The sequence below is a fragment of the Protomyctophum parallelum genome, assembly GCF_964188405.1.
Source record: "Protomyctophum parallelum genome assembly, chromosome: 18".
In the NCBI taxonomy this organism is placed as follows: domain Eukaryota; kingdom Metazoa; phylum Chordata; class Actinopteri; order Myctophiformes; family Myctophidae; genus Protomyctophum; species Protomyctophum parallelum.
This window is the reverse complement of record NC_139716.1, coordinates 44,948,676-44,964,738: the sequence shown is the minus strand read 5'-3', so window position 1 is coordinate 44,964,738 and position 16,063 is coordinate 44,948,676. Positions and strand designations below refer to the sequence as shown.

General features: G+C 46.4%; 2 protein-coding genes across 3 annotated transcripts in view; one reads left to right on the top strand and one right to left on the bottom strand.

Moving 5' to 3' along the window:
- The window catches only part of ctsz (cathepsin Z), a 241,514-nt gene that overhangs the window by 157,502 nt on the left and 67,949 nt on the right, over window positions 1-16,063 (top strand). The window lies entirely within an intron of this gene.
- Window positions 1-16,063, bottom strand: part of nelfcd (negative elongation factor complex member C/D) — a 50,290-nt gene that overhangs the window by 18,324 nt on the left and 15,903 nt on the right. For both annotated transcript variants that reach the window (XM_083789058.1, XM_083789057.1), the window contains 6 exons: window positions 14,378-14,485; window positions 11,244-11,396; window positions 10,676-10,806; window positions 6,947-7,112; window positions 4,516-4,650; window positions 1,987-2,126 (listed from right to left, as the gene is read on the bottom strand). In XM_083789058.1, the coding sequence (XP_083645184.1) occupies window positions 1,987-2,126; window positions 4,516-4,650; window positions 6,947-7,112; window positions 10,676-10,806; window positions 11,244-11,396; window positions 14,378-14,485 (833 nt within the window). The remainder of the gene's footprint in view (window positions 1-1,986; window positions 2,127-4,515; window positions 4,651-6,946; window positions 7,113-10,675; window positions 10,807-11,243; window positions 11,397-14,377; window positions 14,486-16,063) is intronic.

Here is a 16,063-nt window from a genome sequence, read left to right as displayed (position 1 = left end):
AATGGGTTAAAAGCTGCTCTGGAGGGGGCTCGACCATTACCGGGCTGATAACGTCCCATAGCTGGGGGGGGGGGGGTAGGATTATATTTGTACCTTGCAGAGAAATAACTAAAATATATCTCTCTGTATTATACAAAGTCTTTCCATTAACGGGGGAGTCTCTCATGTGCATTTTAGCTTTTTGTTTAAAAAGGCCTGAAACCCAAATGGTTCCTATTTTCAATTGAACTCCTTTGTAGCCAAGACCGACATCCCCAGATGAATTTAATGGGTTAATGGGGTTAATGGGTAAATGCACAGGTAGCCGGGGACGAGATCCTGAGATTTGATCAAGTTGGCCTTAAAAGAAAAAAATATCGTTTATATTATTATTATTATAAATCTGGCTGTGACAGGCCGTCTGCCCCACATGGAATACTATCGCCATTTTATTTGATTGTGTCAACTAAATCCTCATTAATGCAAACTAGATTCAACATACTCAAGCATGCAGACATTGTAAATATACCCCAGAAATATTTTACCGAGCAAATGGACTGTTGCCACCTTCAATAATAATGATAATAATAGTCTTTATTGTCTCCACATCATATATTTTTGTTGTCATGGACACTTGTACAAAACATTAATAATTCTACTCGAGTTGGAAGCATTAAGACCCATTTTAACCTTTCTGAAAAATAACGTCAATTTAAAAAGATTCACGCGTTTAGATATTCTATTTACAATGGGATGCGGACGGGAGCTGGTGCCACTTGGACCCGGACGTAACGTAGCACTACAAAATGACGTCGGACTTAAATACTGAATGGGAACGGGAGTCCAGTCTGCACCTAGCGCCCCCTATGGGAACGGAGTCCAGGGACTTCATCATTTGTCATCCCTGCTCACCTTATACACTGGTACAGAGGGCTGAGTACAGTATGTACAGTAGGAATACAGTACCTTATGATACCCAATTATATCTATCTGTGGCTCCAGATGATCCCTGTGCTTTAGACCCGCTGCTTACCTGTCTGTCTAGCATCAAATGTTGGATGAGTGAGAACTTTCTCAAGCTAAATGAGGACAAGACAGAAGTTCTCATAATCGGCTCTAGTGAGCAGAAAGAATCAATATTAAGCAGACTTGGCAACCTGACTGTAGACAGTAACAGTACAGTAAAGAACCTGGGGGTTATTATTGATTCCGAATTGAATTTTAATTCACACATTAATCATGTTACCAAGATTGCCTTTTTTCACCTTAGAAATATTGCACGAATCAGAGCCTATTTGTCCTTGGACGATGCAAAAACGCTAATCCACGCCTTTGTTTTTTCTCGGCTTGATTACTGCAATGCACTTTTTTCAGGACTGCCTGAGAAAACAACTGACAGATTACAACTTGTCCAAAATGCAGCAGCCAGAGTTTTAACTAGAACTAAGATGAGAGAACATATTACTCCAGTTTTGGCATCACTGCACTGGCTTCCGGTTGTTTTTAGGATTGATTTTAAAATTATTTTACTTGTCTATAAAGCTCTCAATGGTCTCGCACCTTCCTACCTACATGACTGCCTGCCTAAATATGTCCCAAACCGCCCGCTAAGGTCTTCCACTGCTGGCCTGCTCGCTTTGCCTAAACAAATGGCAACTAAAAAATACGGGGAAGCAGCTTTTTGCTTCTACGGGCCGTCGGCATGGAACAAGCTCCCACTGTACCTTCGTCAGGCAGCCTCTGTAGACATTTTTAAAGCACAGCTCAAGACCCACTTCTACAACATTGCTTTTAATTGCTCTGTTATTTTTTGTTATTCATGTCCTCACTGTATTGCATTACTGCTTGTTTTTTAATGTCGTTGCCTTGCTTTTCTTTTATTCTCCATTGTTCTGTAAAGCACTTTGAGCTGCATTTCATGTCATGAAAGGTGCTATACAAATAAAGTTTTATTATTATTATTATTATACACTGGTACAGAGGGCTGAGTACAGTACAGTAGAGTACCTTATACACTGGTACAGAGGGCTGAGTTCCGCCACCAGCTCCGTAGAGCCCTTGTTCTCGTTGCAGCAGAGGTTATGCACCGTCTCGATGGCTTTAGACGTAGACTTCAGCTCATCTTTGTTGATGTTCACCCTCTTGTTCTGAAACACAGTACAGCAGGAGTACAGTATGAGTACAGTATGGTGGTGTTCACCCTCTTGTTCTGAATGGAAACACACCAGACGCTAGGGCTGTCAAATTCGGCTGTCGATTCGAGTTAGAATCGCGATTCTAATGCCGCCCGATTCAAAATCGATTCTCATTTTTCAAAAATCAAATGCAAAAAACAAACAAAAAAACATGCACAGGTACTACCTGTGCATGCAATGCATTATGGCCTGGGTTTCTGCATAGTGCATTTACTACCAGCTAAGCTAAGCCTGCCAATTGTATTTATTTTACACCTGTTTTAATACTAATGTATTGTTCTGGTATTGAGTGAGAAGAGATTTTGTAACTTTTGTACTGGTTCAAATTTGTGCAAGCTAAATAAATGAGACATGTTCTTACTCTTGGATTTAACCTTTGTGTGTTTAAATCATTCAGTTGATAAAACCTTTACAATTACAGTATACAAGCTTTTTACTAAATGTACTCTGCTTTCATGCCAGAAGACTGGAGTAGATCATGCTAAAATTCTATTTAATTGTTTTTAATAAAAATAAAAAACTGCTTTAGAATCGAGAATCGAGAATCGGAAAAATCTAAAAGATCGTTTTTGAATCGAATCGTCACCCCAAGAATCGGAATCGAAACGAATCGTGGGACACCTAAAGATTCGCAGCCCTACCAGACGCTGTGTTAACCTGATCTCAGATCAGCCCTACCAGACGCTGCGTTAACCCATTTCCACCTGAGATCAGCCCTACCAGACACTGTGTTAACCTGATCTCAGATCAGCCCTACCAGACGGTGTGTTAACCCATTTCCACCTGAGATCAGCCCTACCAGACGCTGTGTTAACCTGATCTCAGATCAGCCCTACCAGACGCTGCGTTAACCCATTTCCACCTGAGATCAGCCCTACCAGACGCTGTGTTAACCTGATCTCAGATCAGCCCTACCAGACGCTGCGTTAACCCATTTCCACCTGAGATCAGCCCTACCAGACGCTGTGTTAACCTGATCTCAGATCAGCCCTACCAGACGCTGTGTTAACCTGATCTCAGATCAGCCCTACCAGACGCTGTGTTAACCTGATCTCAGATCAGCCCTACCAGACGCTGCGTTAACCCATTTCCACCTGAGATCAGAAAAATAATTCTTGACCGTTTTCTATGTCAGCGCTGCTCAAACCATTTCACCAGAATTGTCTGTATTTGGTCTGCCGACCCCCATCTGAAAATACTTTGTTCCAGTAGCAGTATTAGTAGTAGTAGTAATATTATTATTAGTAGTAATATTATTATTAGTAGTAGTAATATTATTAGTAGTAGTAATATTATTATTAGTAGTAGTAATATTATTATTAGTAGTAATATTATTATTAGTAGTAATATTACCTTCTCCCATGTCTCCACCACGCTAGCGGCGTAGGCCAGCATGTGTTCCAGTAGTATTATTATTAGTAGTAGTAATATTAATACTTGAGCAAGCAGAGCGCGCAAGTAATAATTTCGCCCGGTCATCGTTCACCGCGACAGCCAACCCGCCATTTTATGCGTATGCCAATAAGAGTACGTGGTGTGTATATGTATGACTAGCTCTAAATGATGACGTAAGAAATATGGTCATTTATGTAATCTGGTCCCAGCAAACCAGGCACAAATCTGCTGTTTTATTTGCATACGCATCAAATGGCGGGTTGGCTGTCACGGTTTTTGGCACAAAGTAACCACAGTATACCGCTAATCAACTTACAACTACATACTCTATATAGTATATGCATATGTATACGTATGTCTTAAGTCACCTTCTTGTCAAGATTAGGCTTTAAACAATTAAATACAAATCCAACTACGGAAGTATTTTAGATCATGTATATTTTAACAAATGTGACAGTATTATTACAGAAATTGAAGTTAGAGACACATATTACTCTGATCATGATTTAGTATTAATATCACTATAGTCCAAAACAATTGACAATTTACAATAAATAATAAAATAATTATACTGTATAATATATTTTAATTCAGTTTATATACCTTTGTTTTCATCACATATCAATGATTTATTTTTCTTTGAAAAACTAAAAAGGGATCCAGAATATATCTACATCGATAAAACTGTATTTCTTATATAGATAGAAACTTGAACCATACTTAATAATACTAGGTGTTTATATGCATAAAGTAGGTAGGTGGGAAATAGTTACACCTAATAATTAGACATTTCAAACGTTCCTTCACAGATATACTGAGATTTGACAGTTTACAGCGGTCGAAAGTACTTGCGCGCTCTGCTTGCGCACTAGTTGGCCATTTATGGCCTACTAGTGTGCAACAAGCAAGTATGCACTCGACAGAGTGTTCTAGTTGGTAATATTACCTTCTTCCAGGTCTCCACCACGCTAGCGGCGTAGGCCAGGATGTGGATGTATTTGTGTTTGTGGTCCTGGTTGATCTTTGACCCCGGCTTGAAGAGAGACTGCATGAACAGGTCCAGGAAGGCTGGGACCCGGATCTGAAACCACAGAGACCTCATGAACAGGTCTAGACCTCATGCACAGGTCTAGACCTCATGAACAGGTCTAGACCTCATGAACAGGTCTAGACCTCTTCTAGACCTCATGAACAGGTCTAGACCTCTTCTAGACCTCATGAACAGGTCTAGACCTCATGGACAGGTCTAGAAAACTGCAACTACCAATTTACAATTTACAATTTAGGCATTTATCAGACGCTCTTAATCCAGAGCGATTTACATTAAGCAAGAACAAAAGCATGGGAATACATCACATAAAAGCATTTATCATGAAACATGCGTAAGCTATAAACTATTTTATATGTTTTAAAGTATTGCACAGTGACTACTGAAGTCTCTTTAATGTTTATGTTGTACTATTACTAAAACAAGGGATTTAAGATCAGTAAAGCTCCAGTGCATTCTGCCTACTTCCGGTCCAGGACTTTGTCACTCTTCGCCAATAGAAGTCTATGTACCTAACTAACAGTGGTTCCCAAACATTATCATGTCACGGACCCCCAAATGTATTAGCCCGCGGACCCCCATGTGAACAGCTATGCCAGGGACCCCCCATGTGAACAGCTATGCCAGGGACCCCCATGTGAAAAGCTATGCCAGGGACCCCCCATGTGAAAAGCTATGCCAGTGACCCCCCATGTGAAAAGCTATGCCAGGGACCCCCCATGTGAAAAGCTATGCCACGGACCCCCATGTGAAAAGCTATGCCAGGGACCCCCCATGTGAACAGCTATGCCAGGGACCCCCCATGTGAACAGCTATGCCAGGGACCCCCTATGTGAACAGCTATGCCAGGGACCCCCCATGTGAACAGCTATGCCAGGGACCCCCCATGTGAAAAGCTATGCCAGGGACCCCCCATGTGAACAGCTATGCCAGGGGACCCCCCATGTGAAAAGCTATGCCAGGGACCCCCCATGTGAACAGCTATGCCAGGGACCCCCCATGTGAACAGCTATGCCAGGGACCCCCCATGTGAAAAGCTATGCCAGGGACCCCCCATGTGAACAGCTATGCCAGGGACCCCCCATGTGAACAGCTATGCCAGGGACCCCCCATGTGAACAGCTATGCCAGGGACCCCCCATGTGAACAGCTATGCCAGGGACCCCCCATGTGAACAGCTATGCCAGGGACCCCCCATGTGAACAGCTATGCCAGGGACCCCCCATGTGAACAGCTATGCCAGGGACCCCCCATGTGAACAGCTATGCCAGGGGACCCCCCATGTGAACAGCTATGCCAGGGACCCCCCATGTGAACAGCTATGCCAGGGACCCCCCATGTGAAAAGCTATGCCAGGGACCCCCCATGTGAACAGCTATGCCAGGGGACGCCCCATGTGAAAAGCTATGCCAGGGACACCCCATGTGAACAGCTATGCCAGGGACCCCCCATGTGAAAAGCTATGCCAGGGACCCCCCATGTGAACAGCTATGCCAGGGACCCCCCATGTGAACAGCTATGCCAGGGACCCCCCATGTGAACAGCTATGCCAGGGACCCCCCATGTGAAAAGCTATGCCAGGGACCCCCCATGTGAACAGCTATGCCAGGGACCCCCCATGTGAACAGCTATGCCAGGGACCCCCCATGTGAACAGCTATGCCAGGGACCCCCCATGTGAACAGCTATGCCAGGGACCCCCCATGTGAAAAGCTATGCCAGGGACCCCCCATGTGAACAGCTATGCCAGGGACCCCCCATGTGAACAGCTATGCCAGGGACCCCCCATGTGAACAGCTATGCCAGGGACCCCCCATGTGAAAAGTTATGCCAGGGACCCCCCATGTGAAAAGTTATGCCAGGGACCCCCCATAAGAGAAGATTTCTGCGGCTCTAGCAGTGATTCTCATTTGGTTCCATTTGTACACTCTCAGAGTTACAGACCCGTAAGGGTCCATTTGGTTCCAAACTGTCATTTAGCTGTGGGACCGGGGTGCATACTTAGTTAGACTAGTCATTGGTTAGACATGGGTTAAGGTTAGGTTTAGGTGTGCTGCCCCGTGGGAGGTTAGGGTTAGACTAGTCATTGGTTAGACATGGGTTAAGGTTAGGTTTAGGTGTGCTGCCCCGTGGGAGGTTAGGTTTAGGGTGAGGGTTTGAGATAGGTTGTAGTTGTAGGACTAATGACTATAGTCTAAACCAATGACTAGTCTAAACCAAAAACTGTCTAAACTAAGTACTGCACCCGTGGGACCCCCTGGAACTCCCTCAAGGACCCCTGGGGGTCCCCAGGGTTGTGGTGTTTGGACCCCTGGAGTTGTGGTAACTCACCAGCTCAACGGGAGGAGGGTCCATGCTGCTGAACATCTTGAAGAGGACGGTGATGTCGGCGGGGTTCAGAGCGCCTCTGGACAGCATGGCGCCCAGCGCCTGGCAGGCCCGGGGGTACGCCGCGGCCGTGCCCAGGGCCAGGGTGATCTGACTGGCGTCGTGACCTCTGGGAACAACACATGGCATTGTGGGCGATTAGCATGTGTTTTAACCTGTTGCCTTCATTTAGATAGAACATGGGTGTCAGAGTCAAGGCCCGCGGGCCAAAATGTGGCCCCGCCTGGCCTTAACCAACAAGCCAATCACGCAACAGACAAAATGATTTCGCGCTGCTTGCGTTCCCTTCTCTGACTCTGCCTCAGTCAGGTTTACGCACACACACACACACACACACACACACACACACACACACACACACACACACACACACACACACACACACACACACACACACACACACACACACACACACACACACACACACACACACACACACACACACACACTAAGGCTGTACCCTAGCCCTTATTTTAGGACTAAAGCTCCCCGGCTACTTTTTTCAAACGGGGTTCGTTTGGGAAATCCACAGTTGCACACCGGGAGCGCACTCGCCTATTAGTCTGTATTGGCAGGGCGGTCAGCGTACCTATATCGAACACACCGAGTGCCACCCTCCTCCCGACCGATAGGGGCGCGTAGTTGAAAGCCAATGGCAAAATAACAGCTCGGATAAAAATGCTTTTTATTAAACAACGCGGGATGCAGAAATTCTAATCGCTGGAGCAGCAACTAACTAACACCCGTGGGACACTTTGTGAGTACTTTATATTTGAAATCTGAATGTTTGGTGTTGGGTGAAGTTTCTTCATGACTCTCGTATGAATACGAGAGTCATGAACCATGGCTAAGACTATCAGTGAAATAATGGTTAAGTTCATCAGGGGTTGGTGAGGGTTGCTACCGGGTTGGCCGACCGGGAAGGTGTGCATTTTGAGTGTGGATACAACCGTCTTTACTTCGCTATAATGACAACACCAGATATCTCTCTTGAACATGATCAGAGCGCAGCGCGTCTCTCCTAACACACACACACACACACACACACACACACACACACACTGCTGCTGTGCTCAGCGAAAGTCTGCACCAGACTTTTCAAGCAGCCCCCAAAACATGGTAATTGTGAGTAGCTACCTGTAGCTACAACTGTCCATATATTTTGTCGTATGATCAAAAACGCTTCCCATTGTCTCAGCAGTGTAGCTTGCTCCAGAGCCTTAGATGCTCGTTAGCCGTCACTCGTTCATTCATTTGTTTCACCTGTGTACTCTCAGAAGCGCATTGAAGTGAAGTGGGCATAGTGTGTGTGTCACTGTGTGTGTGTGTGTGTGTGTGTGTGTCACTGTGTTAGTCTCTTCTGCCCATGCAGTAAACACAGCATGAACATAGTACTCATATGCATATCGCATTCTCGCCGAGAGATATTTCTGATTTTTTTTTATAATAATAAAACATTATAATAAAAAAAACGAATGGTTCAAGGCCATAAATTAAGATTCGAGTGCCAACACTAACGAGCGAACATTCGAACCCTGAATGTTCGGGGACAGCCCGCCCCCACACACACACACACACACACACACACACACACACACACACAGAGAGAGAGAGACGACTTCATGATGATCCCGTTCCAATGCGGCCCCCAAACGGTGAGAGATCTACGGCCAGGGCTGCCAAGTCTCACCCTTTGAGTGTGACAGTCACGCAATTTAACCCATTCTGACCTGAGATCAGATTCATACGAGTTTTCCACTGGACACACACTGGTCTGATTAACCCCATTCTGACCTGGGATCAGATTCTAAAAATGTCAGTCGTTCTTCGATTTTTCAAAAATAGCAGACGTACAAGCTCGTATGAGCTTGTAGATCTGCTATTTTTCAATAGCTAAAGCACGACATGATGCTAACACCAAAATAGGTTCCCGTTCAGAATGGATTAACCCTTTACCACACATTTCACATGCATTATTAGCAAACATTCGAACCCTGAATGTTCGGGACCGCCTTAACAATAGCCGATGTGCATGAGATGATGCAGCGCTGTTATCTGCAGGAGGAGGGTAACCAGTGGACCAGACCGTCAGCAGGGTCCCTGACTGTGTGACGCATGGAAATGAGCCATGCAGAGTTTAACATCGCTAAGAAATATCTTTCATGGAAGACAATTAGGCCTATAGCCCCCACAAGTTACAACAAGCGAGTAAAGTGACTATCTCTCTTCTATACTGGTGTGTGGCGTCTCTTGCGTGATATGAGGAAGTGGAACGGTGCCAGTAGCCCGTGCACATTATAGGGACAAAGTCGTGTGTGTGTGTGTGTGTGTGTGTGTGTGTGTGTGTGTGTGTGTGTGTGAAGTGAAGGGGGAGGGGCCGCATCGCGACTTGTTTCTGTTCAGAGAGAGAGAGAGAGAGAGACAGAGACAGAGAGAGAGACAGAGACAGAGACAGAGACAGAGACAGAGAGAGAGACAGAGAGAGAGAGACAGAGACAGAGACAGAGAGAGAGAGAGAGAGACAGAGACAGAGACAGAGACAGAGACAGAGACAGAGACAGAGACAGAGACAGAGACAGAGACAGAGAGAGAGAGAGAGAGAGAGAGAGAGACAGAGACAGAGACAGAGACAGAGACAGAGACAGAGAGAGAGAGAGAGAGAGAGAGCCCACAGATGTGTTTGAACTAAGAAAATGTAAAAATAAGGCATTTTCCCACATTCCAGTTTTCAGACTTTTTAACATATTCCCCAATTTCCACTGAGATTATGGGGTGAATGAATGTGGCAACAGACCCATCCATCTTCTCTTTCTGTCATAGTGACATTGTCCTGCATCAGATCATGTCCAAATCAGGTTCTCCAATCTCCAGTTATAGTCTTATCTTCAGTTTTTTGAAGATTCTTTGAGTGGTGAAACCGCTCCCTTACGGAGCTATGTATTGGGACTACCCGTTTGAGAATGCAAAATTAATAACTGTATTCCTATTGTAATAGAAATGCAATACATGCAGTACATTATTTGTTTGGCTTCATGTTTCTTCTGTAGATGGAGAAAATACACTGATTTAGTCAAAGTGCTCCCAGATGAAAAAATGTTAATCGAATTAGAGGCTTTGTAATTAATTAATCTAAATTAATCACATTTTAACCGCATATCAATATTCGCCCCGAGAGCAGTGATATTTATTTTCAAATGGATTTTGTTATTTTGGTGAATCAATGAATAGTGACTACAGTAGCTTATACAACGTTGGTGGTAGGCTGCTTGATCAAGACCAACGGATGAACGTGCAGTAATGCAGGTATATGAATACTCAAATGGATATTACAAATTAAAAACAACTTTTTTTAGGGGGAACAGCGTTTTGGGGGAGTGCATTCTACAGTGTTGGGGGCAGCAATTCCAGAACAATGTGTTGCTTCAGAGGACATTTCGTTCTCTTATGCATTTTATGTATCTGCTGAATGACAATAAAGCTATCTATCTATACCAACATATTATTCAATGTGCCGTAACCGTTTCATCTGCTTTCATCTGCACGGGGTGTAGGGGGGGGGTGTAGGGGGGGGTAGTACCTCTGGTGCGCTGACCTCTGGACCTCCTGTGGGGGTGTAGGGGGGTGTAGGGGTGGTGTAGGGGTGTAGGGGGGGGGGTGTAGGGGGGGTAGTACCTCTGGTGCGCTGACCTCTGGACCTCCTGCCCGATCCTCCTCATGGCAGAACCTCCCTGTTCCTCCTGAGACAGGATGGACATCATGGCCTGAGCGAACAGGTATGTGTGTTCCCCATGACACACCATCTTCTGCAGGACACGCACACACACACACGCACGCACGCACGCACACGCACACGCACACGCACACGCACACACACACACACACACACACACACACACACACACACACACACGCACGGGGAGAGAGAGAGAGAGAGAGAGAGAGAGAGAGAGAGAGAGAGAGAGACGATATAAGATCAAACAGTTGTATTTACTATTTGAGCTACTAGTTTTAACCCATGAAATGACAATCACAGAAAGTGTCATGAAAATCTTTGAGAAACACTGCTTTAAGAAAACATGCTGGTGCGTGCGTACGTGCGTGCGTGTTGAGCGTGCGTGTGTGTTGTGTGTGTGTTGTGTGTTGTGTGTTGTGTGTTGTGTGTGTGTTGCGTGCGTGTGTTGTGTGTTGTGTGTTGTGTGTGTGTTGCGTGCGTGCGTGTGTGTGTGCGTGCGAGCCTTACTGCGAACTCCGGGAGGTTCTTCTCCAGGTGGTCCTCTCCTCCGTCCAGCAGCGTGGCCAGAGACGTCCTCAGAACCCTGGAGAACACCTCCAGCTGCTGACAGGCTGTGGACACGCTGGTGATCTCCCCCTGGTAGCCTGCGTCTGAAATCAACTACAACACCCACAATGCACTGGTGATCTGACTGCGTCTGAAATCAACTACAACACCCACAATGCACTGGTGATCTGACTGCGTCTGAAATCAACTACAACACCCACAATGCACTGGTGATCTCCCCCTGGTAGCCTGCGTCTGAAATCAACTACAACACCCACAATGCACTGGTGATCTGACTGCGTCTGAAATCAACTACAACACCCACAATGCACTGGTGATCTCCCCCTGGTAGCCTGCGTCTGAAATCAACTACAACACCCACAATGCACTGGTGATCTGACTGCGTCTGAAATCAACTACAACACCCACAATGCACTGGTGATCTGACTGCGTCTGAAATCAACTACAACACCCACAATGCACTGGTGATCTCCCCCCTGGTAGCCTGCGTCTGAAATCAACTACAACACCCACAATGCACTGGTGATCTGAGCCTGGTAGCCTGCGTCTGATATCAACTACAACACCCACAATACAACACCGTTACAGGTGATCTCCTGTTTCGACGTCAGGCCTAAATGGGTTAAAGTGAAGGCATGGGAACTGTTTCTGTTTGGTTCTAATCTGAATGTTCAATTCTTTTTTTATATATATATTATTTTTATCCCACGATTTTGTAACCCATTTTTCACCCCTGTGTCAATCATCTAATGTGATCCTGGGCTCTACACACCCTCCACCAACCTAGTCCCCATATATGGGGGACAAGGGGAGAGCAACCTAGTCCCCATATATGGGGGACAAGGGGAGACCAACCTAGTCCCCATATATGGGGGACAAGGGGAGAGCAACCTAGTCCCCATATATGGGGGACAAGGGGAGAGCAACCTAGTCCCCATATATGGGGGACAAGGGGAGACCAACCTAGTCCCCATATATGGGGGACAAGGGGAGACCAACCTAGTCCCCATATATGGGGGACAAGGGGAGACTAACCTAGTCCCCATATATGGGGGACAAGGGGAGACCAACCTAGTCCCCATATATGGGGGACAAGGGGAGACTAACCTAGTCCCCATATATGGGGGACAAGGGGAGACTAACCTAGTCCCCATATATGGGGGACAAGGGGAGAGCAACGGACATGAACTAATGCTTCCTTCATGCCTGAGTGTCCAAGTTGCTCCTTTACACCTGACAGGGGGGAGTTTCCCTGGTTGGACGTAGCGCGTGGAAGGAACACGTTATTCCAACCAGTTCCTTTCCCCTCCATCAGGCGCCCCGGCTGGCCAGGGGGAGGCAGTTTAGAGACCAGGATTACTGCATGTTTTTTGTGAGGGTACCTACCCTAGGGGACACGGGGAGAACATGTGAGGGTACCTACCCTAGGGGACACGGGGAGAACATGTGAGGGTACCTACCCTAGGGGTAAAAGGTAGGTGGCTAGCGCACATCCAGTTCTTGTCTGGTGCTGGACTAAGGTAAGTACAATGAAGAGAGGAGAGTCCGCACACAGATTTGCTCCAAGGTGTTTGCTTTTTATTCAAAACACCATAATTAATACACAACGTTTCGGCCGTGAACGTCCTTCATCACCTGATGAAGGACTCTCCTCTCTTCATTGTACCTACCCTAGGGGACACGGGGAGAACATGTGAGGGTACCTACCCTAGGGGACACGGGGAGAACATGTGAGGGTACCTACCCTAGGGGACACGGGGAGAACATGTGAGGGTACATACCCTAGGGGACACGGGGAGAACATGTGAGGGTACATACCCTAGGGGACACGGGGAGAACATGTGAGGGTACCTACCCTAGGGGACACGGGGAGAACATGTGAGGGTACCTACCCTAGGGGACACGGGGAGAACATGTGAGGGTACCTACCCTAGGGGACACGGGGAGAACATGTGAGGGTACCTACCCTAGGGCAGGGGTAGGCAACCTTAGGCACCAGTGCCAACATTGGCACAAAGGAGGGTGATCACTGGCACACTGGCAAGTGTGTGAGAGAGTTTTAAATAAACCATTTAAAAAAATGCAGTCAAATAAAGTCCCTCACATTTGTGTGTAAATTACATCCTGCATTCTACATTCATTCAAACTGAACTCTGTTACTGCCCTGACTCTAATGATCATTATAACAACGTGAAAGAAAATATTTAAAAATAAGGAAAAACTTTATTTGTGGACAAGCAAAATATGTTGGAATCTTTCACGTGGTGTCATTACAATTAATTAATGTGGATATGGCACACTGACGATCGAGAAAATAAAAACATGACACTTCATTTAAAAAAGGTTGCAGACCCCTGCCCTAGGGGACACGGGGAGAACATGTGAGGGTACCTACCCTAGGGGACACGTGGAGAACATGCAAACTCCACACAGAAAGGCCCTTTCGCCAACCCCGCCTTCGGGTATGGGCACTGATGACACGCCGCCAGCACCCGCAGTGTCCCAAGCGGGAATCGAACCCAGGACCTTCTATAGCTGTGAGGCGACAGCACTACCGACTGTGCCACCGTGCCGAGTTTAATGCTGTAGTTGCAGCCGTCTGACAACGTAGGGTGAATTGTGTGAGAGACGATGAATACCCCGGTGAGGAAGAACTGCCGTGCCTCGTTCTTAGAGCTGTTGGGAGTGACACATGGGGCGTGCTGACAGAGCCAAATGACGTCACATTGTAGGCTCTACAGAGCCAAATGACGTCACATTGTAGGCTCTACAGAGCCAAATGACGTCACATTGTAGGCTCTACAGAGCCGAATGACGTCACATTGTAGGCTCTACAGAGCCAAATGACGTCACATTGTAGGCTCCTGGGTTCGATTCCCGCTTGGTTCGATTCCCGCTTGGGACGCTGCGGGTGCTGGCGGCGTGTCATCAGTGCCCATACCCGAGCCTACAGTGCGTGCTGTGTGTGCGTGTGTGCGTGCGTGCTGTGTGTGCGTGCGTGCTGTGCGTGTGTGCATGCGTGCTGTGTGTGCGTGCGTGCTGTGTGTGCGTGCCGTGCGTGCGTGCGTGCGTACCTTAACAGTGAAGTTGAGCATCAGGCAGTCAGGATGGGCTTCGGCCAGCTTGTAGAACAGATCTCTCCATGTGGTGTGAGCGATCATCTGTTCAAGCCACGCTGGAGTCTGAACACACACACACAGACACAGAATCACACACACAGACACAGACACACACACACACACACACACACACACACACACACACACACACACACACACACACACAGAGCAAGAAAGGTTTAGATAATTTAGTTCAAGCCAAGCGGGTCGTCTGAAGTTCCACAAAACGATAAACGTTTGGATCGGAAATCAAATCATGATATGAACTATCATTCACTATCCTGGTCATATTGATGGTATGATCATTCACTATCCATTTTAACCCATTCTGACCTGAGATCAGATTCATACGAGGTTTCCACTGGACACACATTGGTCTGATTGACCCATTCTGACCTGAGATCAGATTCTAAAAAATGTCAGTCGTTCTTCGATTTTTCAAAAATAGCAGATCTGCTATTTTCCAATAGCTAAAGCATAACGTGATGCCGACACCAAAACGTTTTGGTGTCAGCATCATGTTATGCTTTAGCTATTGAAAAATAGCAGATCTACAAGCTCATATCGCGCCACCGAGTGGCGCGATACGAGCTTGTAGGTCTGCTATTTTTGAAAAATCGAAGAGCGACTGACATTTTTAGAATCTGATCTCAGGTCAGAATGGGTTCATCAGACCAGTGTGTGTCCGGCGGAAACCTCGTATGAATCTGATCTCAGGTCAGAATGGATTAAATGACATACAGATTGGACCTTTACGGAGCGAAGCGTTAACATCCATGGAATAAATCTACTACTCCATTAATCGACGTTCAATCGATACGCACGGGAATCGATTTTGAAACTTTGAATCGAATAGTCATTAAAAAAAAAGCGGCCCCTTTTGGTCCGCGAGACGGCCCATTCTGGTCCGCGAGCCATGCTGGCGCCTCGCAGAGCCTCCTCCGTCCTCACGTGTTAAACCAAGGAAGCTCTGAGAAGGAAGTGAAGTGGTCACGTGACTGGGCTGCGCCATGACACTTTCATGGGAGCCAAACTACACCCGGAAGTTTGGCAGAATGCACTGGAGCCAATGAGAGCTCAGTGACCAGCTCATGAACACTGGAGCCAATGAGAGCTCAGTGACCAGCTCATGAACACTGGAGTCAATGAGAGCTCAGTGACCAGCTCATGAACACTGGAGCCAATGAGAGCTCAGTGACCAGCTCATGAACACTGGAGTCAATGAGAGCTCAGTGACCAGCTCATGAACACTGGAGCCAATGAGAGCTCAGTGACCAGCTCATGAACACTGGAGTCAATGAGAGCTCATAGTGACCAGCTCATGAACACTGGAGTCAATGAGAGCTCAGTGACCAGCTCATGAACACTGGAGCCAATGAGAGCTCATAGTGACCAGCTCATGAACAAACATTATTTATGAACAATTGAGACCTTTTGTAAAGTAATCACTTCTGGAAACGAACAGAAGACATGTAACACATTACTGTCTGCTGTGTTGTTATTCGATGTGTACACTGTGTAATGTTTATAGAGGTATGGTCTGCTGTGTTGTTATTCGATGTGTACACTGTGTAATGTTTATAGAGGTATGGTCTGCTGTGTTGTTATTCGATGTGTACACTGTGTAATTCTTTATAGAGG